Source organism: Arvicola amphibius, chromosome 2 (genome assembly GCF_903992535.2).
Source record: "Arvicola amphibius chromosome 2, mArvAmp1.2, whole genome shotgun sequence".
Lineage (NCBI taxonomy): Eukaryota > Metazoa > Chordata > Mammalia > Rodentia > Cricetidae > Arvicola > Arvicola amphibius.
Window position 1 is genome coordinate 118,217,068 of NC_052048.2, and position 27,725 is coordinate 118,244,792.

The window sequence follows — 27,725 nt, forward strand, 5'->3', positions numbered from 1 at the left end:
GGCCTAAGAGATTAGGCAGGGTGCATGCAGACAACCTAACAGTCCGAGTTCTATCCTCAGGACCTCAGTGGTAGAAGGAGAGAGCTGCAGGGAGCTATCCCTAACCTCCTCATATGTTCTGTGGCACACAGAAACCCACATGCATACATACATACATACATACATACATACATATTTGAACAAAACCAAATAATGCTTATTTTAAAAATAAACAATATCTAAGCAACCCCAACAAATACAGCCTCTTCTTTGGTTTTGTTTTTTAATCTCCTATCATGTAGCCCAGCAAACCAGGGTTCTATACACAGGTTGGAAGGGTTTCTTGTGAGTCTCCACTTACTTTATCCTATAATTGCCTCAGCAGAGCAACTGAGGCAGTATGCTCAGTCACCTGACATGGCAGCCCCGTGCCAGAGCACGGCAACTTCCTCTGCACCTCCCTAAGCACCCCAACATGTGTCCCCAGGATGCAGTGCTAGCCACAGCCGTGCCGAAGTGACCAATGGGGCAAGATCTGCCTGTTGCTCCCACCTCTAGACCTAAGCGATACAAAGGCATTTATTTGAGGGCACAGCTTCCTGAAGCTACCACATTCTCAGGATGTGGCTGCTGAGACAATAACAGCACATTCAACCCGGGAGAAAGGTGGCTGAGAGTTTGGGGGTAACCTCTCCTAGACCCTGGGAGCACGCAGTGGCACAGAGTCCCATAGATGAGGTCCTCCAGACACCAAAGTCTGGAGAGAGTATGAGCAGAGCCACCCAGCTGAGCCCAGAAAAAGACGCCATGACACTAGGCAGGATTTTATTGGAAACACAATACAAACTGACAGATAGATGGCCTCTCCTACAGACGGACAGGCCACACTGGCTTGGGGTGGGAGAGAGTTTTTCCGAGTACTGAGGCCTGCTCTGGTTAGTGCTCATGGCAGAGGGGAACCAGAGACTCAGAGGAGAAGAACAGGCAGACGGGGCACACGGAAACCAGGACGTGGCTTTCCAGAAGGAAGCACAGGGCAGGGTGCTTGGGTGGGCAAGTTATTCCAAAGGAAAGCAGGGACAGCTGTGAGGAAAGGCTTTCTCTTCCTCCCAGTAAAGCTCTTTCCTCCCCAGCAGGATGAAAACCCAAGCAGGCCACTCCTCTGCCTCCTTCCCCAAGGTCTCAGTACTGCCAGTCTCTGCAGAGACAGCCCATGGCATGCATCTGCCGCAGGGATACTCACCAGCCCTCCCCTGCTCTCCTCTGCTGCATGCTGGGAGCTGCGCCTGCATGTTCCCAGGATAGTTGGCTTCTGGCTGGAGGCAGCTAGTAGGAGGCACCCACAGAAATCTATAGGGCAGGAGGAAGAGGCCAAGTTCCTTCTCCCCTGTCTGACTCCTCATGGCTTTGGCTCCTTCCCAGTGGCCCTGGCCTCTTCACTGTACTTCCCCTCCCCGCTACTGTTCTTGCTTCTGTACGAACTCAAAAAACAAGTTTTGCTTTCCTAGCTGAGCCCTGAGTGACAGACATTGGGCCACAGACAAAGCAGTACTGTGGGAGCTTCCAGCAACTTCCTTTGGTCCTCTGCTTTTGCACACCCTTAGTCTGTTAGAGTGGTGCTAATGTCTGGGAACAGAAGGGAAGCCTTGCAGTTTCTTGTATCCTCCCCGGGGGCCTAGCACTACTAAATGCCTGTGAAGATATAGCCTCAGTTCGTCTACGCATCTGCTCACGGAGCAACGGGGACATGCCATTGGCACACACGATGGCAACACTATGGGCCCAGAAAGACCGTGATGGGAAACCTTCTCAACACCAAGTGCTCAGAAAGGCAAAGACAAAAGACCAGGTCCCTTGGAACCTGTCCTGTTTCCCCTGGAGCACTCCTTCAGCATCCTGTCTTCCCAGTTACCAGGAGGAGCAAGTTATGTAGGAGCAAGTTACTTAGTTATGTAGGGAGGGTGGGGCTGCAAGAGCCAGCTCTCACATACAAGGAGAGGAGGAACATTCTGGATCCATGGTGCTCAAAATGAGCTGTGCTTTTTCCAAAGCTAACTGTGACCTAGGCTAGGGAAGGCCTCCTGTGCCTCTACCAGCCCTGTGGAGGACCTTCTCCTGACCTCTTGGACTTGGTAGAGAGAATGAGGCCTCCGTCATCAGGATGAGTGTTAGCATGGTGAGCTGTCACCCATGATGTGACAGGGTATAAAGGAAGGTGAGCAGGGAGGCAAGCATTTCTCCCTGTGTCTGTAGGCCACATAAACCCAGTGCGGGCCCAGAGACAGACAATTGCATTCTCTCTTTCTTTTCTTTAGAGAGGGAATACCCCAGTGGCCAATGCTCCATCTCTTGGGTCTTTGCCGATGGGAACTCTATAGGGAAATACCAGCCACTTGCACATGTTTCCTGGAGCACCGCTGACCCAGGCCCCACCTGCAGGGCCCCAAGCCATGGCTCAGCAGTGGTGGCAACTTGTCATAGCTGTGTAGAGGCCTATGACGAAAAGCAATTCCTAGCTGGGCAGTGGCAGCGTACACACCTTTAATCCCAGCACTCGGGAGGCAGAGACAGGAGGATCTCCGTGAGTTCGAGGCCAGCCTGATGATCTGCAAAGCAAGTTCCAGGACAGGCTCTAAAGTTACAGAGAAACCCTGCCAAAAAAAGGCAGAAAAGCAATTCTTCCCCAGAGAGAGTACTGGGAGAGGACAAGGGACAAGGCAGCAGGAACTCTGACATTGTCCTCAACCACACACCCTTTCTCTCTGCTGCATGGAACACAGACTTCTAGATTTCACCATCATCTTTGTGATAACTTATTCTTCTCAGTGGGTGTGGGGAGGTCAATTCCAGCTGTGGTCACTCTGTCCTGCAACCAGCTGCTTGGAGTACCTCCTATCAGCCACCAAGCTGTTTTAAGAGCCAGGATCCAAGGTGGCTGCAAGGTCAGACTCGAGTTGTCTGTCACAGTGCTGGGACTCTGTGCTCCACAGCCTGTCCCTGCTAATGGAGAGGTGGCCACGTCCTCTGCTCAGGGACTTACTTTGGTGACTGCAGCTAAGTGTGGAGGCTGGCAGAGGAGCCATCTGGGATGTCACTGAGGGCTTGCAGCCAGGGCAGTAAAATAGGCAGGTCTCCAGGGTCCCCTGTACATATGCTCACAAAAATGCGGGATCACAAAACCATCTACATAGATTCATATCTACAAATAGGATTTCCATCCTTTACCCCACCCTCAGGCCCAACGGAGTCTACTTAAAATAAAATGGGGGGATTTGTGACCCACTAAAGGACCCCTCCACTCCGGCTATAGGGCGCTGTCAGCTGGTTTAGCTATAAGGGAAGAGGGCAGTAGGCCAACAGCTTGTCACAGTGATGTGCACGCTCGGCGTGATTGACACCTGCTCTCTGCAGAGCTCTCCAGGACCGAAGGGAAACCAGTCCAACCCCAGTTCCTCTCCAGTGAGAAAGCAGATGCTGAGAGTCACTTGCAGGCTGGCCAAGGCCAAGAAGTGTCTGTGCCCCAGACCCTGAGGCCCCACAGAGCGGGGGAGCAAACCCTGTAAGGGTGCGGATAGGAATCGGTAATTTCCCCGGTGAGGAGAGAAAGGCAGCCTACGGAGAAAAAGCCAAGAAATACAACAGCAGGGAAGTATTGTGAACCACAGAAACACTGGCGCATTCTGAAGGGGAAGCCACTCAGAAAGACAGCACATCCCTCCTGTACATAATTTCACAGCAGGAAACAGTAGGACGGACACATGCAGGGCAGTGGGGCTCCGGGCTCTCAGCAGCCTCCATGGCTGAGCTAGCTGCTCCTGGGAGCTGAGAACTAGGAAGCAAGGAGGCTCGTGGCTCTCTGCTTGCCTCGGTTCTCAGGTCCAGTCTGGGATAGCGAGGTCTCCGGGAAGGAAGCTAGGTGCCACTGGCACACACATGGAGTCGCAGATACGAATTGTGCACTCCTACAGTTTCTTCCCTGCCCCCTGAGGCCTCCAAGGGGGTGTACACAGAGCTCTCCCACTGAAGGGGCCACCTTTTTTCCAGGCATGGCTGTGACCACCAGCGGAATAGCAGCAGGTCTTGAAGAACAGGATGGAATAGGGATAGCTCAGTCGGACACGCAGCAGGTAAGTTCTGGAGAAGGGAAGAAACAAGATCAAGGCTAAATGGTTTCTGGAAGTGGAAGCAAACTAAACCCAGAAGGCAGACGCCTCCCCACCAACAGGGTGATGGCCAGGGAAAAGATGGCTCACAGTATAGTTTAGAGATAGACCAAAGGGAAAGTTCACCTAGGTCAAGAAAATGTCCAAGTGACATGGAAGCATTAAAGTTAAGCTTTGGGCTGGAGCAGTGGCTGCTGGGGAGGCTACTGCACCCCTGGCCAGGGGTTCTGTGTTCATCCACAGGCCATCCGGAACTTCCTGCCGGTTTGGAGGAAGTGAGCACACCCACCTGGGAGCAGTCCACACTGTCTTCAGCCGTTGTAATCACCGTGATGTCAACCCTCAGGGGTTTAAATACACTCTGCAGGAGACACTTGGAGCCCCAAGTGTCACGGTGTCTGAACCGCCCTGACTCTGTCAACGCTGCACATCTGGACACGTGACAGAAACGAACTGAGCAACAGACATGGCTGCCAGCATTATCGCCTGCTGTCTTCCACTACACAGCAGGGTGTAGAGGATGCCTGGACATTTTCTCCCATCACTCACTGCAGCCCAGGCAGAACCAAAATGTTCACTTTTACAGGTTTGATCCTGAGGGACAGAGGATGGGGCTCAGCTAGAGCATCACTTCATGAGACTTCTGGGAACACATATGCACAGCCTGGTATCCAATAGGGACTCATCAAATGTGTTAAGAGGCTCAAATTCGGTTCAGAAATCAATAAACAGCTACTTTCCTGGTCCTCTTGTGTGTTATGTAATTGCTTTAACCATTGCCAGAACCTTAGGAAGATCAGAAAGACTGAGCACTTGCTTAAGGGCATACAGTGAGTACACCAGAGGCAAGATTTGAACTCAGATCAAGTTTTTCCCACCTCACTGAGCCTCCCATTCTCCATCCAGCCCAATGTTCTAGTAACAGCCCCCAAAGAGTATATTTCAAGGTCTGAGTTATGAGTGTGCCAATATCTCTCAGAAGTCTGCTCCCACACATTCAATGGGGAAGGTACGGACTCTGTTATTCACTCGTCCCAACAGAAAAGGACCACCTGCTTGAATAGAGTACACAGAGGCCATGTTTCTGACCTACCGTGGTGAAGTTTTGCTGAACTTGCCTGTTTGGGGTTCAGAGCAACCCTCTCTGTTAGTTGTTTGCTTGGAATATGGAGTCCAGGCTCATACCCGCTTTCCCCACACTGGCTGAGACACACCACCTCTAAATATCCCAGCTGAGTCCCAGTGCTCACATCGGCCCTCATGGGGCTGCCATTTCCTTCCTTCCTTCCTTCCTTCCTTCCTTCCTTCCTTCCTTCCTTCCTTCCTTCCTTCCTTCTTCCTTCCTTCCTTCCTTTCCAGACCTTCCCCAGCCCCAACACATTTCCCTGAAGCAAGAACAATGGGCGCCTTAAGGACTCCAGGTACACAAGGCAGCAGTAGCAGACGGCCCCAGGAAAAGGTCTAATCCCCAAGTCTCGAGGTAGCCTGGGTCATTTATCTTTCTGCTCATGAGCAAATGTGTTTATTTACTCCGGCCACTTTGGTCATGGCTAACTCCGAATCATAAGCACTTACTTTGTTTTCTGCCAAATGTTCCCTATTGGTTTGACTACTCAGAAGTGCTTGAAGCCCGTGGACTCGGAGACTCTGCCCTCTGACCAACCGATGCCACAAAAGCAATCTCTTTTACAGTCTCTAGTTGCAGGCTTCCGAGTTCATGTCCTCCCCTGCCGAAAACCAGAGAATTCACCATCCGAATCTTGGAGGCTGGAAAGCAGATGGCGAGTGAGACTGTGTATTTAAGAAACTAGACCTGGGCCAGTGAGACGGCTCGGGAGGTAAAAGGCACTCACTTGTGTGCAAGTCTGATGACCTGGGTTTGATCCCTAGAACCCAGTGAAGGGAGTTGTCCTTTCTATGTGTGGCCTCACATGTATGCATGTATGAGAGCATGTGTGCACACAAACACACACACACATGCACACACACAGATGCACAAACGCACACACACATGTACGCGCGCGCCCAAAAGTTAGACCTAAGGCTGACTGTGAACCTGAGAGCCCAGTTCAAAGAGTCCTCAAAGGGCTCAGAAAGTGATACTAGGAATTGGAGGGGGACGACGGAAGTAAGATGAGCTGACAGGGGCTGGAGAAGCATTCCAGGGCTCTCCGGAGCCCAAGTCCACGGGCAACTGACTGCTTCCCACCACGGCTGTGTGTGTCTGAGATAACAGGTGTCAAGCGCATTTGAGAGAGCAGGTGAGTGGGCTTTAAGTGGTGACCCTTCAGCCACGTTCCTGGGGAGCTTCCAGAGTGCAGGCAGCTGAGCATGTGCCCTGAGGAGTGCATGTGTCAAGATGCTGGCCTTTGGAGCCACTGAGCTACCATTTAAACTCAACACCCCAGTGGGTGTTTTCTGCAGTATTGCAATACCCAGGGCCTTACCTGTGCTAGGCAGGCACTCTGCCAGCCCTTGGGCAACCAGAAGAAAATCTCTAACACAAATGCTAGAGATCAAACATAAAAACCAAGACATTATCAGTGTCCTCTGGGAAGCAACAAAAGAGTTTTCATAAAGCATAAACAGCAAGATTTTTTTTTTAAATCTTTAAACCAGGAAGACCAAGGTAGAGAGGCATGGAAGGGTGATGGTATTCTGATTCCTGGAATGGTAGGTTAATTTATATTGGACTAACTCTTCACCCAATCAAATCTTGGAAAAATTAAACAAACAAACAACAACAATAACAAAATCCCTCAACTATTTGGAGGTAGTGATGAGGTTGTGAGCCTAAGACAACGGGGGAACTAGGTGAGGGCTACTCTCAGCTGCTGGCTTCCTGCAGCAATGACACGAGGGAGCTCACTAGGCAGAGAGCTGTGGTCTAGCCGGGATGAGCCGGCAGAGGTGAGAGTTTAAGGCTGTCTATACAGCTGGAAACTGGAGGAGGACACCTTAAAAAGGAAAAGGACTTGGGGAGCCCTCAGATGTTCTTACACCCCCTCCATCACAGGCTTGTTCCTGACCTGTAAGTACAGAGGGAGGTACAAAGCTCACTGGGAAAGATGGGAGGGGGTTTCAATAATTTGAGAGGGACATTAGCAGCACCTGTGTTGGGAAGGTAGAAAATTGGCAGTTTAATTTCTACCGACTTACAGGGGCTGGGTTAATAACATAATTTTTCCCATTGAAAACCACAAGGCTAAGCAAATCCAAATATCTCTGCTCTTTAAACCAGTGGTTTCCAACCTTCCTAATCCCACAACCCTTTAATACAGGGTGTATTAAACAACACAATAACAACAATAACAACGTTGTGGTGACCCCCAATGATAAAATTATTTCACTGTAGTTTGGCTACAATTATTAATCATGGTGTAACTATCTGTATTTTCCAATGGTCTTAGTGACGCCTTTGAAAGGGTCATTTGAGAAGGTTGAGAACCACTGCTTTAAGCCTCCAGAGATGGCTCAGTAGTTGCATGGGGGCCAGACTTTGGATCTCCAGAAGCTACAAAAAATGCCAGGTTGGCATCATGGTCTGTCTGTAATCCCAACCTTGCAAATGGGATATGGGGATACCCAGAAAGAGCTGGTTAGCAAGAGTAGTCATATTGGGCTTGATTGAAAGCCCCTGCCTCAGTGAAGTGGAAGAGTTGCTCATGATTCCCAACACTGACCTTGGCCTCCACATTACACACACTGGTAAGCCCTGTCTAAAATATAAAGAAATAAACACATAAATATCAAAGGACTAGCGGGATAAGCATGGTGCACACACCTTTAATTCCAGCAGTCAAGAGGCAGAGACAGGTGGATCTCTTTGAGTTCCAGGCCAGCCTGGGCTACAGAGATCCAGCCTCAAAATTTAACTAATTAAGTAGTCAATTAATTAAAATGGTAACAGAATACCCCTTTATGGACTTTTCAAACCTGTGATGGAATGATGTACACTGGCTTTGAGGATGCTGTTTGATTCATTTTGGTGTGGGAGAATTGTCTGTAATCTGTCACTCATGTTTTAAATAAAATGCTGATTGGCCAGGCAGAAAGTATAAGCGGGAAAGCCAGACAGGATGTGGAAATGACGTAATGAAAACAGGAGAACTCTGGGAAGGAGGAAGTTGATTCCTCCCTCTCCTGCCCAGACCACCGAGGCAGCAGGATGTGATCTGCAACCACTGAAAAAGGTATTGAGCCACATGGCTAACATAGATCAGAAAAATGGGTTAATTAAGATGTGAAAGTTGCCAGTGAGAGGTTAGAGCTAATGGGCCAATCAGCTTTATAACTTAAAAAGATCTGTGTTATTTCTTTGGGGCTTGCCGGCTGTGGGGTACCGGGCAGGACAGAAACCCCAACAAGCAGGTCTGGCCTCCCTCATGTTACATCATTTCATTTCAAATTTAATAAAACAAGAAAAAGCTCATTAAGAAGCACAGGCCTGTGGTCACAGCACTCAGAATACTGCGCAGGAAGATTGAGTTCGAGGCCAGAGTGGGCCACACAGTGAGGCTGTCTCAAGAGAAAAAGAGAGAAAAAGAGCACTAGGCTAGCATGCAGAAGGTCTTGGGTTCAACACTGAGATATGAGAATGCTGGGATAGGATGTTTGTCTGACATGCACGAGCTCCTGGGTTTGATTTCCAACAGTGCAAAAACAAAACGAACACCTAAAGGCAATTTTCATTACATTTTATTATTTTTAAATATTTTTATAAAATTTTCATTACATTTTATTAGTGTGTGTGTGTGTGTGTGTGTGTGTGTGTGTGTGTGTGGTGTGTGTGTAGACATGTGCGTACCACAGTGCACGTGTGGAGGTCAGAGGGCACTTGCAGGAGTCGGTTCTCTCTCATTTCACCATGAGGGTCCCAGGGGTCAAACTCAGGTCACAGGCTTGGTGAAAGTGCCTTTACCTGCTTAGCCATCGTTCCGGCCCTAAAAACAATTTTTTAAAAAAGAAACAAAAAAAAAAAAGAAAGAAAGAAAACAGAAAAGTGATATGGCCAAACTGATATTAGAAAAAGTAGACTATTAGATACGAAGTGATAATGATCACCTATTAGTGATATTAGAAAAAGTAGACTATTAGATAAGAAGTGATAATGGTCACCTATTAATGATACAATGTTAAAAAGACATAAAGGAATATATGTATACGCACATACATGCAGCAACAGAATTTAGAAATATTTGAAACAAAAACTGACACACTAATGGGGAGACAGATAAATCTGATCAGAAAGTTAAGCCGAGACAGTTTTCCAGAAGCCGGAGGACCTCCAGGCAAGGGCACGTCGGAGATTATCTTGATCATGTCAACTGAAGTGAGAGCTGCCCACGGTGGGCGGCATCAGAAAGGAGACTGAGTGTGTTCACTCTGTCTTCTCCCTGCTTCTAGATCTCATGTGACCAGCTGCGGCCAGCTCTTGCTGCTTTGACCTCCTCACTATGGTGCACTATACCCTGGAACTGTGAGCCAAATAAACTTTTTCTATCTTAAGTTTTCTTTATCATGCATTTTACTGAAGCAACAGAAAAAAAGACTAAGGCAGATTTTCCCCATTTCCTTGCTGGAGCCTGGGGGCCTTTACACTTTGGTTTCTGGGGTTGATATTTACTTACCGGGACATCTACGTTCATTACTGAGAGGTTGAAAAATACCTCACAAATACTGCTCTTTGACAGACTTTGGTTACGTTCCCAGCACCTACACCCATCTGTAACTCCAGTCCTAAGGGAATTTGTCACCCCCTTTTTGTCTCTCTGGGCACCATGAACACTTGTGGTGCACATACACACATGCAAGTAAAACAGCCATGCACATAAAAAATAAATAAGTCAGGCGTGGTGGTGCAAACCTTTAATCCCAGCATGTGGGAGGCAGTCTTGGGTGGATCTCTGAGTTTGAGGCCAGCCTGGTCTACATATCAAATTCCAGGATGACCAGAACTACATAAAGAGAGCCTGTCTTAAAACAAGAAGAGGAGGAGAAAAAGGAGGAGAAGGAGAAGGAGGAGGAGGAGGAGGAGGAGGAGGAGGAGGAGGAGAAGGAGGAGGAGAACAACAACAACAACAAAATATTTTTTAAAACCAAACATGGTGCAGTACTGATATCCAAAGAGCTGCTTAGACATCTGTGCCTTGTCTTGATGGTGAGACTAACCTAGGTAAACCTTTGAGAAACCAAATTCCTTCCCTGTCTTTGCCTTCTTTGCTTTTCCAACATCTAAAGGCTCTCATACTTGAGACTCAGCTCTCTAGCCTGAGGTTTCCTCCAGGAAGGGTTACCAAGATGGGGAAATCCAAGGTCAGATTGAGTTTAAAGGCTTTAGTAATGACCTGTGAAGGTAAACAACACTTAATTGAAGAAGTCTGCATGGGCCCTCACATCTGTCACTCTCCCAGGACCCCCCATTGAGGGCTCCAAATTAGTCTCTTGGGAACACACTAGTTAATATTTGCTCCAGAGACAGACGAGTGTTCTTTGGGGGACAGTGTGCTATCAGCAAACTCAAGCACAGGGATGGCCAATCTGGGATCCTTCCAGATATTCTAAAATCCCAGGCTGCTGATTAATCATGCCTAGTGTCCTTGGGTCTATCTTCTTATACAATCCCTACCCCTGTGGCTTTATAGCCTGTGGAAACATCCATGATCCTCAGATAATGATCCAGTAGCCTTCAAGCCCTCTCAATATACTTAGGATCTACACCATACTGCTTCACCTTTAATAAACCCTGGCCAGATGACCCTTTGTTCTTTTTTTGTAGGTGCCCTGCTAGAGCTGGGACCTGGGGCCTCGAGCACAGTAGGTGCTGGGGGCTGTGGACCCCCAGGCCCTGAATTTTCTATGACCCTTTGCCTTGTTTTCCTGTGCTTGCAGCTGTTCTGAGCAACTTATGCTAGCAGCTGCTATTAGCTCAAGACCCTGATGGCAGGGGAGTGGTTTCTGGTGGCTTGCAGCTGAAGGATCCCGAGAGCTAGGATGTGGCCATTGATTGGTCAGGGAAGAACCAAATATAAGCCGCCCTGGAACACAATAAAGGGACATTCTGAATATTCTTGTTTCAAGGATGACCCATGTCTCTGTCTGTGTGTGTGTGTGTGTGTGTGTCTTTCAATCTCCAGGCCCTTGCCTGGCTGGTGAAACCGTCTGTAGTGCAGGCTGTATGCTACAGGCATAGTACTGTAGCACACGCAGTTCAGGCGCTACAGGACTGTAGTACACATAGTAGTCTGGACGCTACAGGTAGGCAAGTGATCTACCACTGTTCCACATTCCTCAAACTCCTAGTTGCCCAGTCTGGCCTCTACATTGCCTCTATCTCCCCAGTGCTGGGATTACAGACATGTGTGGCCACAATCAACCTGTGTAGTGGCAGGGATTAACTCCGGGGTCTGCAGGCACTCTACCAACTCAGCGACATCCCCAGCCCCAAACAATGTCTTTTAAATACAGAATTTAGAATACATATTTAGCCACATTATGACACTACACCTGAGACTAGAAGACCAGAAGTGAATCTAAAGACACTTGACTTTCTTCTATAAGCAATGTTTTAGAACATTCAAAAAGAAAACTGTGGTCTTTGGAAATGACATAAAATTGCTGACAGAAGGCAGCCAGGGCCCAAGCGTGCCTGGGCGTGCCATCCGCTGTCCCCGGCAGTCTATTTTTATTGGCATTTGTGAAGACAGCAGATGCAGTCCCAGAGCTCCGATGCTGGCACAGTGGCTCTCGCCACCACCCTTTTCCCAGAGCTAGGATGCCGACAGTTGGACTTGTTGAATCCTCAGTTCCACAAGCAAGCCATGGAAAGGACACTCGTCACATCCCAGATCATAATATTGTGCTTGGAGAGCCATCCCAAGTCGATACCTTCTCCAAGGGAGAGTTCGAGAAGTGACATCACTCAATTGAGAAGACAAAGAACAATCTAGAGTGTAGCAGTCCGCCTCAGGGGAAATAAGCCAGGAGAGAGGATTAAAAAGGGGACGATTACACAGTCCATCCCTTTGCCTGCCCGGCTACTCCGGCTCCACCCCATATCGCTTTGGGTTCCTCAACACACGAGTCTTGCTCAGTACCCCGAAGACAGTAGCCATGCCATCCTAGACAGAGGTTAAGGGCGCCTCCAGCTGTGCCCATGGTCAGGATCATTCCATAGCAGGATTTCCCTCCAGGTCCCCATGTGATGACCATGGAGCCATAGCATGCAATCACAGTGCTGTAACGAAAGGCCAGTGGACCAACCAAGGTCCAAGCAGCTGACACGGGTGGGAGGGGACAGCGTCTTCCCAGGAGGTCAGGGGAGGCGGGGAGGCTTACTCAGGCCATCTGCTCTCTTCTTTCCGGGGATTTTATTTTTTAGATTTAGTCTTCACTGTGGAAAAAGACTTGCTGTCTGAAGATCTTGATGTTCCATCCCTCTGCTGTAGGTTTCTAATTATACAAGCCTACAAGCGAGCAAGCCCTCTCCAGAAACTTAATTCCCATCTTTGTTGCTCCTTAGAATTAATTAATCAAAGGCAATGTCTCTGTAGATGCCACACCCCTCATGTGCAAATATACACGGAACATAACAACTATCTATCTCTGCTTCCTCAGGAGCTGGGCCTGTAAGGGAAAAGCACTGAGTGGCCCCGGAGCCACGGTAGGGGGACCACATTTTGGGGTAAGCAATAAAGATAGCTGGGCACGTAACTCAGTGGTAGATCACTTGTGTAGTAAGTACAGAGCCCCAAGTTCAGTTCCCAGCAGTGGGAAAAATATGAGTGTGTGTGTGTGTGTGTGTGTGTGTGTGTGTGTGTGTGTGTGTGTGTAGCTAAGGCATGACATGGCCACTACACTCATGAACTCAACGTAGCTGAGGTTACCTGTACAAGAGAGGACCATGTTCCAGTGAATACTCCCCCATTTGTGCTCTTGTGAGCCTGGATAATTAAACTCACTGGGTCACAAAAATACAGAAGACAAAAAGGTAGGAAGGGGACATGTTGGGAGGAGGGGATTCAGTGGAAAGAGGAAAGGGTGGTAGCAAAGATGACCCAAATTCATTAAATGCATGGATGAAATAGTCTATGAATAAAAAAAAAAGAGATATAGCTATAAGAAACAAGCTGACATTTAATTTATATATGATATATAATTCACAAGGCTACAAAACTAGTTGATATCTTAGCTTTCATTTTTTTCATTTTTCAAATAAAACTTTAATAGCAATTTTCCAAGTCTTTCTCCTTTTCTTGTGATAGGATCTCAATGTAGCCCAGGCTGTCCTCAAACTTGCTACTTGGCAAAAGAAGGCCTCGAACTCCTGACCCTCCTGCTTCACCTTTCAAGTGCTGGGATTAGAGGTGTGTACCACCACACCCACTGGAAGCTAATCTTCCATACCCCCCTGTATGTGTATGTGTGTTCGTGTATACATGTGCATACATGTACACCAGAAGTCTACCTTGGGTATCACTTCTTAGGTGCCACCTACCTTTTTAATATTAATTAATTAATTTATTTATTTATTTATTTTTGAGACGGTGCCCTGGAGCTCATCAAGTAGGTCAGGGAGCCCAAGGGATTGGCCTCCCTTGAGCTGGGATTATGAGCGGGTGTATTAAAAATTATTTATTTACTTTTTTATGAATGTTTTATCTACATGTATGTCTGTGTACCACAAAAGTGCCTGGTGTCCTTGGAAAGGTCATGTGATCCCCTGAAACTGGACTTACAGATGGTTGTGGTCTGCCATAAAGGCTCTGGTAATCCAAGCCCAAAGTTCTTCCTCAGGAAGAGTGGCCAGTGCTCTTAACTGTTGAGCCATCTATCCAGCATGTCCTCCTCCCCACCCACCCATTTTTGGTTTTCACGCTGTTTCTCTGTATAGTCCTGGCTGTCTTGGAAATCACTCTGTAGACCAGGCTGGCCTTTAACTCAGAGATCTGCCTGCCTCTGCTTCCCAAGTGCTGGGATCAAGGCGGGCACTAGCACACCCAGTTCTCTCCACCCCTTTTAGAAAAGGTGGGTTCTAGCCTTCCTACCCACCAAGCTGCAGCCCCGGCCCTGGAGATAGAACCTGAACACTACTCAACACCAAGTATAGGGCAGAGGCTGCAGGGAAGTATCTGGTTTAATTTAGACACATTGCACCTTCTATTCTTTTTTCCCTGTCCCTTCTGGACACAGGAATTGGAATGCTACTGGGGGCAAGATACGGACGGGGAGGCTGCAGAGAGTAGAGATAGAGAGAACAGGCTTTGTTAGACATTTACTTCATAGTCTGAGCAAAAGGCAAATGGAACAAAACCACAAGATACCAATACCTACTGTGTTTTCCTGTGTATTTGCCAACAGACACTCATGTCTTACACCCAGGAAACAATCAACATACCCCATGAACATGCCTCACACAATACACCCTAGGGTCCTTATGCATCTGGAAGACAACATAAGTTGGGAGTTCAAATCCCACTGTAGCTACTTGTTAACAATATGACCTTGGGCAAATCACTTAACCTCTCTGAGCTGTCCAATTTTTTTTCCACTACAAAAATGCAAATTTCACATTTACATCATAAGTGGGGCAGTGGTGGTGCATGCCTTTAATTCCAGTACTCGGGAGGCAGAGGCAGGAGGATCTCGGTGAGTTCGAGCCCAGCCTGGTCTACAGAGCAAGTTCCAGAGCAGCCAAGGCTACACAGTGAAACTCTAGTTCAAAAACTAAAACCAACCAACCAACCAATCAAAAAGTCACTTACATCATAAAGTGTGAGGATGGTGAAGCGACACAAAGTGTGAAAAATTTAATCATGAGAATAGTTCTGTAAGGCAACTGTGATCCTCACGTTACAGAGTCAGAGAAGAAACAGTGCAGAGAAGCCAAGCGAGTCACCCAAGGCCTCATGGGAGCCATTAGAGAAGTCTGAGTTTGAGTCCAGGTCCTGCAAACACTTGGCTGCCTGTCTCCACTGCCCACAGCACAGATGTACCCATCTCCCCTCCTGCCCTCTCTCGGGCTCCCAGAGAGACACAGAGAGCTTCCCTTAAAAGGCCTACCCCTGAGTACTTGGCACTCCCTGAGTGGGTCCCGCATGGCAGGTTCTGTCTGCCAGCAACACCAATGACATCAGAGCACCACTATGTGCGACAGAAAATGGGTGTGAGGGTACAGGGCACGGCACAGACCGCACCAACAAGGCACCTGCAGGCGTATGACTTTCAAGCTGACTATGTCATCCCTGCTCCTTGGACTGAGGCTTCTGATGTGGGAGTCCATCTTTACAGGGTGGGGACAGGCTGTGTGTGGCCCAGCGCCTTAGGGCTGACTTAACTGAGCACCTGCATGATTGTCTTCCTACTCTACACTGGGGACAGGTAAAAGACAGCGACTCTCAAGAAAGCAGTAAGAAACTGTTTGTTTTGGAGGGCCTAGGACGTAGCTTAGCTGTTAGACTGCTTCCCCAGCATGCACAAAGCCTTGGGTCAGGTCCCCAGTGCTGGACACACTCCCGCACTCAGGAGGTGGAGGCAGGATAACCACACGTTCAAGGGGGTCCGTGGCTATTTATGGAGATTGAGGGAAGCCTGGGATATGTGAATTCTTGTCTAAAGGAAAAAAAATCATTTTTTAAAAAGTGCCTGGGAAAATCCTTTTTTCTTGCAAATATTGAGGGTTTCCACCATCAGGAACTGGAAACACCTTTGCATGCCATCTGCCACTGAGGTGAACAATGCCACCATGTTCTGCTACCACGATGTTCCAACTTTGCCACAAGCCTAGAACTACAGAACCGAGGGATGTGGACTCTGAAGCCCATGGAATCATAAGCTAAACAACTTTTTTTCTGCCTAAAAGAAAAGAATGAGATGGAAAGGCAAGGGTGGGAGAAGAGGTGGGGGGGGAGGAGACAGGAAGCTGGGAGGAGGAAACATCCAGTAGAAGCAGGTTGTTTCCAGCCAAATTAGTTCCATCTATCAACACCCTCGACAGTGTGCTCTGCTAATTAAGTAGCTGTGCTAACTGATTTCATTATTGTAGCACACAGGGCAAGTCTTTCCCATGAGTCTGTAACTACTCTGAATGCTAACTATGCCCTGAGAACTCAACAGTGACCACATACTTTCCAGCGCTGAGTTAGTCAGGACCCGTGTCCTGAGAGAATAAGAAACGGGGTGGTTGTTTCCAGTGTAGGGTACACTGGGCATTTATTTCTGTAACAGTCTGGTCTCTTGGTTCCACTCCCAACATTCTCAAGGCTTCCTGACACTTGAGACCAGGTCTCTAAAAAAAATTTCTTTTGCCACAGGTTCCCTCTTCTCCCAGAAGGGGATGCTAGAGAGCCACAAGGCTCCTTCCTGTTCAAATCAGCCACACCCAGGCAGATTTAGGAGCAGTTCCAGTCCCAAACCTAGATCCACCACACATCCCGAGAGAGGCCACCTCCTCACCCCTGGAGGCTCCTGCAGTGCTCCCCAAGCAGGGCTGCGGGGGTCACTTGGGCTGCTGTTTATTCCTCGTCTTCCTCTTCTTCTTCCTCCTCCTCCTTTCTTTTTTTCAAGGCAGGGTTTCTCTGGATAGCCCTGGCTTCCCTGGAACTCACTACGTAGATCAGGCTGGCCTTGAACCCAAGAGTTACACCTGCTTCCTCAGTGCTGGGATTAAAGAGGTGCATCTTAAGTTTCTAAATTGGGATAATTCCGCTTTCTTGAGCCCTCTCAATCCAAGAATATACACACCTGTTTCCTGTATCCCACCAAGATAGTCGATCTGTTTGTTCTGTGTTGTTCTATCGACTTCATAAGAAGTTAAATTAGCTGTTAAAATAGCTTATAGAGTTTCTGTATTTACCCATATTGCTTAAAAAAAACATTTTAGGACTGGAGAGAAGGCTCAGCCATTAAAGGAAGGCTGAGCTCACAAGCAAAAATATAAAGAAGCATTTAAGTTTTTAAGCATGTGTGTGAGAGGCTATGTGCCCATGGCTGCAGTGACTGTGGGGGGCAGAAGAGGAAGCTGAAGGTAGAGGCTGTTGCAAGCCCCTGGCATGGGTGCTGTACCTTCTGCAAGAGGCATATGTGCTAACCATTGAGCTGTCTCTCCAACCCCTTCTGCTTTAAGATAGAGTCTGGTACGTAACACAGGCAGGTCTACAGCTGAAGATCCCTCCCACCTCTTCGTCCTGAGTGCTGGGTGCTGGGTGTGCACCAGCACACACTCTGCTTGCTCTAGCAATCACTAGAGCTGACTCAGAAAGTAGCTGTACCTGAGCTGTAGTCCGTCTGTGTCGCTCGCCATATCTGGTAACTGGGAAAATTACAATCTGCTCCCCTAGGTCCATTTTCCTTTGTATAATTTATATTGCACACCCGAGTGCCTGGCACAGGGCTAAGCACATAGCTACAATGGTATGCAAAACAAATTCCCTGGCAATCCCCACCCCCAAAATCTTCTTGTATGAACTGAATGAGAAGATATGGGTTACTTTAGCCCACCACAAAGACACACTGTCACCAGCCTCCTTTCCAAGCTGTGACAGCAGATCAAAGAGCTTTGAAGGAGGAAGAGTTTCAATAACCAAGTGTCTTTGGAGGATGAAGCAGATGCCTTTCCCCAGGAAGGTGCTGGCCCTGTCAGTATGGCATCGAGAACTCACCATGTTGTGCCCATGTGTCCTCTCCAGAGCACAGAAGCAGTGGCCCTGCAATGGCATGCGTTCAGAGAGAAATGGGACAAACCACTCCAGAGAGGGTCTCCCACAGGTAAAGCTTCAAAGAGGTAGTGACCCACGACAGTGAGCATCAGGGGCTGAAAAGACCACCACAGCTGCGATACAGGGCTGGACCCGGCTCTCGAATGGCCTCAGAGAGGAGCGAAGGAAGACTTCCTAACGTGGGTATTCCAACATTGGTGACTGTAAGGACAGACGAAGGGCTGGGGATGCACCTCCCTGGCAGAGTGCTTGCCTGCTGCTGTGGTCTGAATGTGAACTGTCCCCGACAGGTTCACAGGAACACTCAGTTCCCACATAGTGGCCCTGGAGGAAGTAGGTCACTGGGGATGGACCTTGAGATTTTACAACATGGCTCCATTTTAGGTCACTGTTTCCTGGCTGCTGGTGCAATGTGACCAGTTGCCACCCATTCCTGCTACCATGTCTTCCTTATCACGACAGACTACATCCCCTAGAGCTGTGAACCGAAACAAAACCTCCCTTCTTTAAGTGCCTTCTTTTAAAACAATGTGTGTGTGTGTGTGTGTTAGGTGTATATGTTTATATGGGTATGTGCACATGTGTATATGTGTGTGTTAGGTGTATATGTTTATATGTGTATGTGCACATGTGTATGTGTGTGTGGTAGGTGCATATGTTCGTGTGGGTATGTGTACCACGTGTGTGTGGGCATGGCTGGTGTATACATTTGTGTAGGTATGTGCACACGTTTGTGTACACGTGTGTGGAAGTCTTCCCTATTGCTGTCCACCTTGTTTTATTTTGAGACACAGTCTCTCACTGAACCTGAAGCTCAGAGATTCAGCTAAATTGACTGGTCACTGAGCATCAGGGACCCATTTGTCTACACACACATACACACGCTTGCCAGGCCTGCACTAGAGCTGTGGACACACGGCATGAGGCCTGGCTTCAGCGCAGGTTCTCGTACCTGTGTAGTGGGCACTGCACTGACTGAGCCGCCTCACCAGCCCTTCAGCTGCTCTCGTTAGATCTTTTTGTCACCACAGTGTGGAAGGTGACTAACACAAGTAGTTAGTGATATGGAGCCAGGGGGTTGACCCTTAGCGCCACGTAAAATGGGCATTATGGCACACACCTGTAATCCCAGCACCTGGGAGGGAAAGTCAGAAGAAGAAAAGAGTTCAAGTTTGTCTTCAACTACATAAGTCTGAGACCAGCCAATCTCAAAAGAGGAAGAGGAGGAGAAATCACAACCTACTTTTTGTTTCTGAGGTAGGACTGTGTAGCCACGAAAAGCAAAGGATATGATCAGATGAAAAAGAAAGAGTCAATATTCTATTTAAGCTTGAACCCAAAGTCCCTCAGCTGTGGGTAAGAAAACGCTGGAACGAAATCCGATTTCTCCATTTTGACAGAGACTTTCCTTGGTCTTCTATTGTCTCCATATCAGGCACACGGGGGACAAGGAGCCAATGTTCTTACTACTATGACAGTGTTTGTGTGACCCAGACTCTTGATGGCCACATTTATAACACACTGTACCTTACGTATGCAAACTGAACTCCTCACCTTCACTATTTCAGCCATTTTGGCACGATTATGGCCATCAAACGTCACAGTAAACGGGAGTCAGCCATGGGAGATTGTTATTAGAAGGCCTATTCCATATCCTCGCTCTAGGGCCTTGTTATAAGTAATTTACTGTCACTGAAGAATGCGGAGTCCATAAGGCATGGAAAGCCTGGGGAGAGATTTACTCATAAATAAATGCCAACGCTTAAACAATAATGACAGCTTCAAACTCCAGGACGACTGAAATGAGCAATATATGCCGCCTGGCTGATTTATTACCGTGGTGGTTAGGGTCCAAATGGTGAGATAATTCAATTCCACCTGAGGAGTCGTTACATGGCCGAGCCTAAGAGAAGTGCTTTGGATAAGAGGCGATATTTCTCAGGTTTTCCATTTCAAACAAATTATTTCTGTATTTAGGGTATCATTCAGGCAATTCCTTTCATGATTTGTAGCACTCTTGGGTAATTAACAAAAATGATAAGGTGAGAGAACTCAGGGACAAACGCCAAATCCAACGTGATCACAGAATACTGAAGGAGCCTGGGAGCATGCTGACAACTTGACACAGGGCAAAAGGATTTTTCCTAGGCCTGGAAACCATAACTGAGCCGTGAGCCTGCACAGCAGCAAGAAGATTCCCCAGCAGGAGCAACTGCTAAGGACAGATTCCCCTCCAAACTGTGCTCCTAACAGACGCGTGCACAAGGCATCTCCCAGGGAAGTGGAGTTTACACTAAGCAGCGTCTCACTGGCCCATGGCAGCTCCCCCTTACCAACTCAGACATTCACACCAGTCTTGGTGTGGAATCTATTTTGAGATTTTTATTTCTTTTGTGTGGGGGGCGGGGGGAGCAGGAGCTCACCTAGCCCAGGCTAGCTAGCCTCAAACTCATTTGGTAGCTGAAAGTGGCCTTTAATGCATGGTTCTCCTGCCTCCATCTCTGGAGTGCTGGGGTTACAGGCATAAACCACCACATTAGCTGAGGACACCCACAAGCAGGGAAGGGCAGAGTGGTCCTGGCCGGTCAGAGCAGGAGTCCCAGGTTTACGTACCATCCAGGCCATTGTGATGACTGTAGTTTCTTTTCCCCAGAATGCTCAGAGACGCGTGATTCGGAGTGGTGAGCATCCGCTTGGTGGTTGGCGTTTGCAGGCTCGGTGGAGATCGAATTACATTAGGTTTCTTTGCAGGATGGATCTCTGACAGGGGGAGAAAGGCTGATCAGCTCAGAACATGGTATTGGAAATCTGTATGGATTCTAACGCCAGCTAATAGGCACACATCTTTCTTAATGAGCTGAGAGTCCTTCCTTAGGAGCCAGCCATGCACTTGCATAATGAGGTAGCTTCAAGTGTTGTTACCATGGCTCTGCTTATCAAGGGAACCAGCTCCTCCCCTGCCGGCTGGGGCTCTGAGCCTCACTTGGGTTGTGAAGACAAACAGAAAAGCCCACTTCTGAAGGTCACTTGCAAACATGAGATTTGCTAAGGGAATATAGCACCTGGCTCCTCGGCACATCAGAAATCTGAAGATCAACTGCAGGGGCAGCCTCAGAAAGCCCCGCCACTGCGCTCTGTCCACCAGGAGCATGCAGGCCCATCTGGTGTGTGAGCGTTCTAGAAATGAGATTCCTCCTCTCTGGCTGTGCAGTCAGCAGGTCTGGGACCAGCCCTGAATACTCTTAAGCCAGAACATTTCCATAAGGGATGAAATTTGTAAGCGAAGGTCAAACACCATGGTTACACCGCAGACGGCATGCTTTGACCCATGCCATGCCACAACACTGATGTGTGCACGGTGTGTGGTTAAGGGTCTTTACTGTGTGCCGCATAGCCCTGTACCACTTGCTCTTTCCACAGACATGCAGAAACTGCAGTATCCCGGGAAGTGATTTAAAGACCTCCGGCCATTGTTAGTATGAATACCCTTGCTGATCCTCAGAGTTGTCACCTAGCACATCAACTACACTCAAACCAGCCTGTCCTCTCACCTGTTCAATGTGAGGGCCAAAATAGCCAGATTTACAGAAATTTAGGAAAGGTTACTCAGACTGTTAGAACAACTATACGACTTGGTCTAATCAAAATCTTACAATTGTCAGATTTTAGGTATGGCTTGGCAGCACCGTCTGAAACTAACACTGTCTTCCATCAGGGCACCGATGGCTCTCCAGCCTTACTTCACCCTGAGGGAGACAATGAATTCCCTTAACCTTGGGTGCCCTGAAGCCTTTGTCTCTCTAGTTCTTTCAGCCTTGTGAGGTGTGAGAATACTGTTCCTATTTGTTTTCCATCCATTCAAAACCTACAAAATTTTCAAGGCTAAAATAAACTACTACTGCTTCCAAAAAGGCAGACCTAGCAATCGCCAGAGATAACCACTCCCAGGGCGGTACACCACTTGCCTGTCACACGTGAGGTCTGGGCTCAATTCCCGGACCCCCTTACCACACACACACACACACACACACACACACACACACACACACACACGTCCTCCCTCCATGCACCCAGTGCATTAAAATCTCTAATTTATCACATCTAATGCTCTGATTGCTTTTACTGTGTGCTTTCCCCGCTTAACTAAAGTTTTGAAGGCAAGGTTTCATTTATTTGGTGTCCCCCAAATTATATTCTACAGCATCTGGAACACAGCACAGACAGAGATAGGGCTTGGCTCAGTTGGTGCGGGTGGAACAGTTGGGACTTATCTGGTAGGGAAGGGGTAAGTTTGCCCACAGGAGAAAGGCACAGAAGGTGGTCTACTCTGCAGTGCTTAACTCCTTCCTTGCCCGGTGGGAAGGGGCTCCCAGGGGCTGGTCCCAGAAGAGACTATAACGCACCCTTCAAGCACCAGGACGTGGCTGATAACCATGTGATGCGTGGGAGGATGAGAAAACAAGCCTTGCTTTTCTTCTGTAACTTGTTTGGAGACAGGAACTCCTACAGCTGAGGCTGACCGTGAACTCCTAACCCTCCCTAGTGCTGGAACTAGACAGGTATTCCATGTTTTTTTTTTTATTTTATTTAGGCAGGCTGGCTTGTACTCACTACGAAGCTGAGACTTCAAACTCTTTAACCTTTGAGATCTAAAACAAGAGCCGAGGTGGCAGAGTAACATCAAAGATGGAGCTATGGGTTTCCCAGTCAGACAGCACATCCCAGTTCAAGGGCACCCTTTGATTTTTCAAAGATTAGATGCCTGAAGTCTGAATACTTCAAACACATAAGACTTCCTGACGGCAAAATAAGGTTCAATGCACCTCAGAGTATTTCACCTTTAATGAGAAAATGAAAAAGAAATATTGGAATCTCAAAACATGTGTTCTTCTAGAAGCTCATTATCTTCTACTCCATTTATCTTAAAACTTTAGGAAAATGTTATTGCTTAGTAATTCTTAACACTATTCTTAGCTATATTTATTATATACTATATATATTTCAACATGTAAATAGAACCATAATCTTTGAAGATTTCCGAGTCACAGGGCATGATAGATTCTAGAAAACAACAGAAATGCTTCAATTCCAGCACAGTCAGGGCATCAGAGCTACAGCGTTCATGTTTCTGAGGCACTGGGATGCAAACCCAGGACACTGCATTCTCGGCACATGTTCACCAGTGATCTACACACTTCGACTTTATAGGGTGTGGGTGTTTTGTTACTGTGGTTTTCTGTGTGTTTGCTTTTTGTTTTTGAAGGAGGGTGTTTGCTTTTGGGTTTTGTTTTGAGGTCCTCTTGTCTCTACTTTCAGAATGCTAAGATACAGCCATATGGCACCACTCTTGCTGCTTTTGGTTCTTGAGACAGGGTCTTGCTAGGTAGCCCAGGCGGCCTTGAGCTCACGGATCTTCCTGTCTCTGTTGAGTGCTGGGATTATAGGCATGAGTCATTGTGATTAACTGGATTTTTCTTAATGTAAACTGAAAATCAATTTAATTTAGTTTTTAAAACAATCCTCTATTTAAAGGGAAAAGTATATTAGAGATAATATAGGGATCTAAATAAAAATTAAAATGTTTAGGATATTCATCTTGTATTATTGAATAATTTTGAAATACCCCCTCCCTTATTTGTTAGTTTCCTTGTTTTTGTTCTTATTTTCAGACAGGCTTTTGCTAGGTGCCAAGCTGCTCTTGAATTTACAGCAATCCTCTGTCCCAATCTCCCAAATGCCGGGATTATAGGCAGAAGTCACCATATGTGACTCTTTCTCTTTTCTTAGACTGTGTCTATCACAGTCAATACAAATTTCAATTCAACAAACAACCAGAAGAAGTAAAGCATAAATACTCAACTCCATTCACTGATAATAAGTTTCTAGTCCAAAATTAAACTATACGTATAAAGGTACCGGATTTTACCCACTCGAGGCCCTGAACGCAGTCTGGGTGCACATTTGGAGCAGCGAGATGCCTACAACATGTAAAGATGTCTCTCGAGGTCTTCCTGCGTTAGAAGATACCCACCTAAATACCCAATGATACATGACAAAGGTTTCCTAGTGCTTTTGCTTTTCAGCGGGCTTCCAGAAAGTTCGGCATGTCTGTCTGCATCTGAGGAGAGAAAGAAACACGGGACAACAAGTGAGGTGGCTTCTTCTAGCTGTACCACACACCACAGAAGTAAAAGGTGCAGGTGGAAACAAAGGCAGAACACCCACCACATCCCCTACTTCCTCGGGCTTAGAGGAAACAGTTTGAGCTTTGGGTCCCTGTACTGAACGAGGGGCTTGCAGCAACACTCACATTAAAGTCATGTGAGCGTGGATTTCTCACACCATGTGTGCTCACCTGAAAAGTGATAGAAACAGGCTCCCCTTTGAGCGGTGACATTTTTACATTATGGTGGAAAAATAGTCACAGTACACTCAAGGTGGGACCAATTCTAATGGGAGATTAATTTGGCTTTAGAAAAACACAAAATGACAAGCAACAGCTGGCAATGCAACACAGTCACCACCCTATTAGCTGGAGTGGGCCCTTCTGGGAGGCCTTGACCTATTCTGACAAAACTCAATTCCACAGACGGCAGTCTGGCAGAGCCATTTGGTTCTCACCGTTCTGGTCTTCATTTCATACAATGATACTTGGGCTGAGGTTTTAAAGGTTCCTAAGTGGATCCGACAGTCACACTGTGAGGACGGACACTGGGCACTAAGTTTTCGTCCCTTCATAGTCTACCAAAGATATTTCAGGAAAGGAAGAAAGGCATACACACAAACCCCATACTCTAAAAGAGCTGTCGTTAGGAGTCAGCGAAACGCTACCACGCCAAAGAGCTGAGGTCAAAATAGCGGAAGGGACTAAAGAAAACGTGTATGAAATCTTGAAAAAAACATCAGTGGCTTTAACTGATCCAGATCTCCAAATGTATGGCAAACATGTCCTCCGGGTTTGCTGATCCTGCTGGGATCGCTCCCAGGCACACTAAAGAAGTTGCCTTTGACATCCATAGGTCTTTTCTGCATTTACCGTCAACACATACGACTCAGTTTGGAACCTCAAATAACTTAAAGATTGACTTTGTCATGAGCAGTAGCCCTTTCTCATCAAGGAAATATTTTTAAAAACTATTAAACAGATGGTGGGAATAGCATTTTAAAAGACATTAAAATAGACAAAGCACAAGCTGCAGGCAGGTAGCTTGGAAGCACTAGGAGTTTGAGTCAGCGCCCCAAGCCCTGTTTACCTATTACATAACCACCAGCAACTATAGATGATCCCACATTTCCCTCGTCACTCAGTTCATCACCTTTGGGAGAATTACTAAATTGTAAAGTTTTTCACCTGTCACTGAATAACAATGATGATAAAGGCAGCATTAAGAACATTTTTAACAAGCGTATTTAGAAATACAATCTAAACAAAGATCAGAAGCTGTCCAAACCCTGCACGGAACAAACGATGGTCAAAGCACTAAACATTTACACTAAAGTTCCTTCTTCTTATGATAACTGTACCTAAAATTCTAGTCATGTTTGGAAAAGAGATAAGAGGAAATGTCTTTGTTTTTTGTTTTCTTCTCCTTTAATTCAAGTAGCTTGAGAGAATCAGCGTGGTAAATTCATCGGCATTTTGGACAAAGGCACTCTTCATTGTCCTAGGGACAAGATGAACTTTACCCTTCAGTCTGCACCACCACCAGGGAAACCAGCCCCGTGGCTACAGCTGACAACACCTGGACGTTACTGCCAGCAAATGCTTCAAAGACGGTCATCAGCACCGGACCCATGGGGTTCACTTTGAACCACAGCAAGTTGCCTCTAGTTTCTCACACTGGTAGCACCAATTATGTGGTTTTCCCAGGGAAAAGTTACAAGTTCCCCCTGGAGATCAAAGCTCTCTAGCAGGACCCATATTTCACTAATAAGTCTATTGTAAAGGAACTTGTTGGTGTTGGCAGTTATCGGTCAATTATAAAGAAATTAGGATAAAACGGGCTAAGATGGCCCTAGCCTTGCTCTACCATAAGAAAAATGGTAGCCATTCGGTAGGAAAAACACATTCTGGAATGTTCACAAACCGGATTATCTGATCCACATTGCTGTAATCCTGGTCTACCGGCCAGGTTAGGCCACACTTGGTGCCCCTCGTCTGTCTTGATCCCCGGATTACTCACCATCTCTAGCTCAACAGAGACAGGGCATCTCAAGAGTGTGGATTAGAGAAGCAGCTAGGGCTGCCCACAGAAGCCAGAGGGAATCAAAGTTGCCCAGAATGGAAGGCAGAATCTCACGGTCACTGACGGGGCACTAGGCTCATCTCTTTCGCTTCCTACAGCAGGGCCAGCATTTCTTTGAGGTAAACATGTAAGAACAGTCATACTTTCATGCCAGTTTCTGACCCTTTCTCTGTTGTTTTGGAAGTACTGGGGGTGAAGCAAGATTATAAAATAAAAAAGACTGCAAAATAGATGAATTAAGACACAAAAACAAGGGCTGGGAAGATGGCTCAGGGGGTAAAAGTGCTTGGGCCACAAGTATGACAACCAGAAATTTGGAGTCTGGAATTCAAGCATGCCCCCAGGGGAAGATGGGAGATAAAGGCAGGGGAGTGTCCTGAGCTCAAAGGACAGCTAGCCTGGCTTATGAAATGCTGTTTCAAAAGAGACAGGCAAGGGCTGACAGCTGAAGACTGTCCTATGACCTCCACAGGTATGTTCTGGCATGTGTGTGCCCATACCTCACTCTCCACACACACACACACACACACACACACACACACACACACACAAAACATAAAATTCATCAAAATATATTGATGTGGGTTTTCAAGATCTCTGTCAAACAAAATCACTGAGAGAATTTGTTTAAACATAGAACTCAGGTTCTGTAACCGCTTTTGACGGAAACATTTAGCTGTGTACAGTGGCACTTTAATCCCAGCCCTTTGCAGGCAGAAGGAAGATCTTTGTGTGTTCAAGGTCAGCCTGATGTACAGAGAGACCCTCTCTCTCTCTCTCTCTCTCTCTCTCTCTCTCTCTCTCTCTCTCACACACACACACACACACACACACACACACACACACACACGATGATGTTTGGAAAATACAACACAGACAAAGGTCAAAGACAAAATGGGAGGAATGTATCTATAACACAGATCTAGAAGTAACCTTGCTAAGATAAAACTCTCCATGTATCAGGAAGATGTCTAACATAGCACAGAAAAGGGCAAAAACAGTTGACAAGAAATACACATTGCCTTCCAATCCTTGCAGTGATTTTCTATGTCACTAGCAATGCAGAACAGAAGCTAGTAATTATGCCTCGTCCATCACCTGGCAAAGGGTGTCAAAGATGGATAACATCTCTGCCATGATTTTTGAGAGTTGGGCATTCATTCACTCAAGACAGTGCTTGAGAGTATAGACTGGGTTTTAGAAAGGCAACTGGATAATAGATAATTAAAATTCAAAACGCATGATGACAGTGGCTGCCTCTGAAGAACATATATCAAGATAGGAAAAGGTTATGTGATTTGGAACCAATGCATAACTTAAAAAACAATGTTTTTAAGGGCCAGAGAGCACAGCAGTCACAAGTACTTGTCGCTCTTGCAGAACCCACACTGTTGCTGGACACCATCCGTGTCTCTAGGTCTTAGGAATCTCACCCCCTTTTGATTTCCATGTGCTGGACATAGATGCGGTACACATACAAACACGCAGGCCAAATACTCATACAAATAAAATAAGCAAATTTAAAATTTAAGTAATCATTCAAGAAAAAATTCTGACTGAAGGTAAATACTATAAGAAATGACAAGAGAAGCAGGACTAGATGGTTCTCTCCTGCTGCGTTA

General features: G+C 46.9%; 1 protein-coding gene across 3 annotated transcripts in view; it reads right to left on the reverse strand.

Moving 5' to 3' along the window:
• Nucleotides 1–3,841: 3,841 nt before the first annotated feature.
• The window catches only part of Mta3 (metastasis associated 1 family member 3), a 126,619-nt gene continuing 102,735 nt past the window's right edge, over nucleotides 3,842–27,725 (reverse strand). Inside the window, exons 14-17 of one of the 3 annotated variants that reach the window (XM_038318725.1) lie at nucleotides 23,889–23,975; nucleotides 20,471–20,617; nucleotides 5,718–5,909; nucleotides 3,842–4,113 (exon numbers count right to left, since the gene is read on the reverse strand). In XM_038318725.1, coding sequence (XP_038174653.1) covers nucleotides 5,752–5,909; nucleotides 20,471–20,617; nucleotides 23,889–23,975 — 392 coding nt within the window. In that variant the 3' untranslated portion in view covers nucleotides 3,842–4,113; nucleotides 5,718–5,751. Of the gene's footprint in view, nucleotides 4,114–5,717; nucleotides 5,910–9,027; nucleotides 9,086–20,470; nucleotides 20,618–23,888; nucleotides 23,976–27,725 lie in introns of those variants that run through there. The other 2 variants (XM_038318727.1, XM_038318726.1) reach the window with 2 other exon arrangements.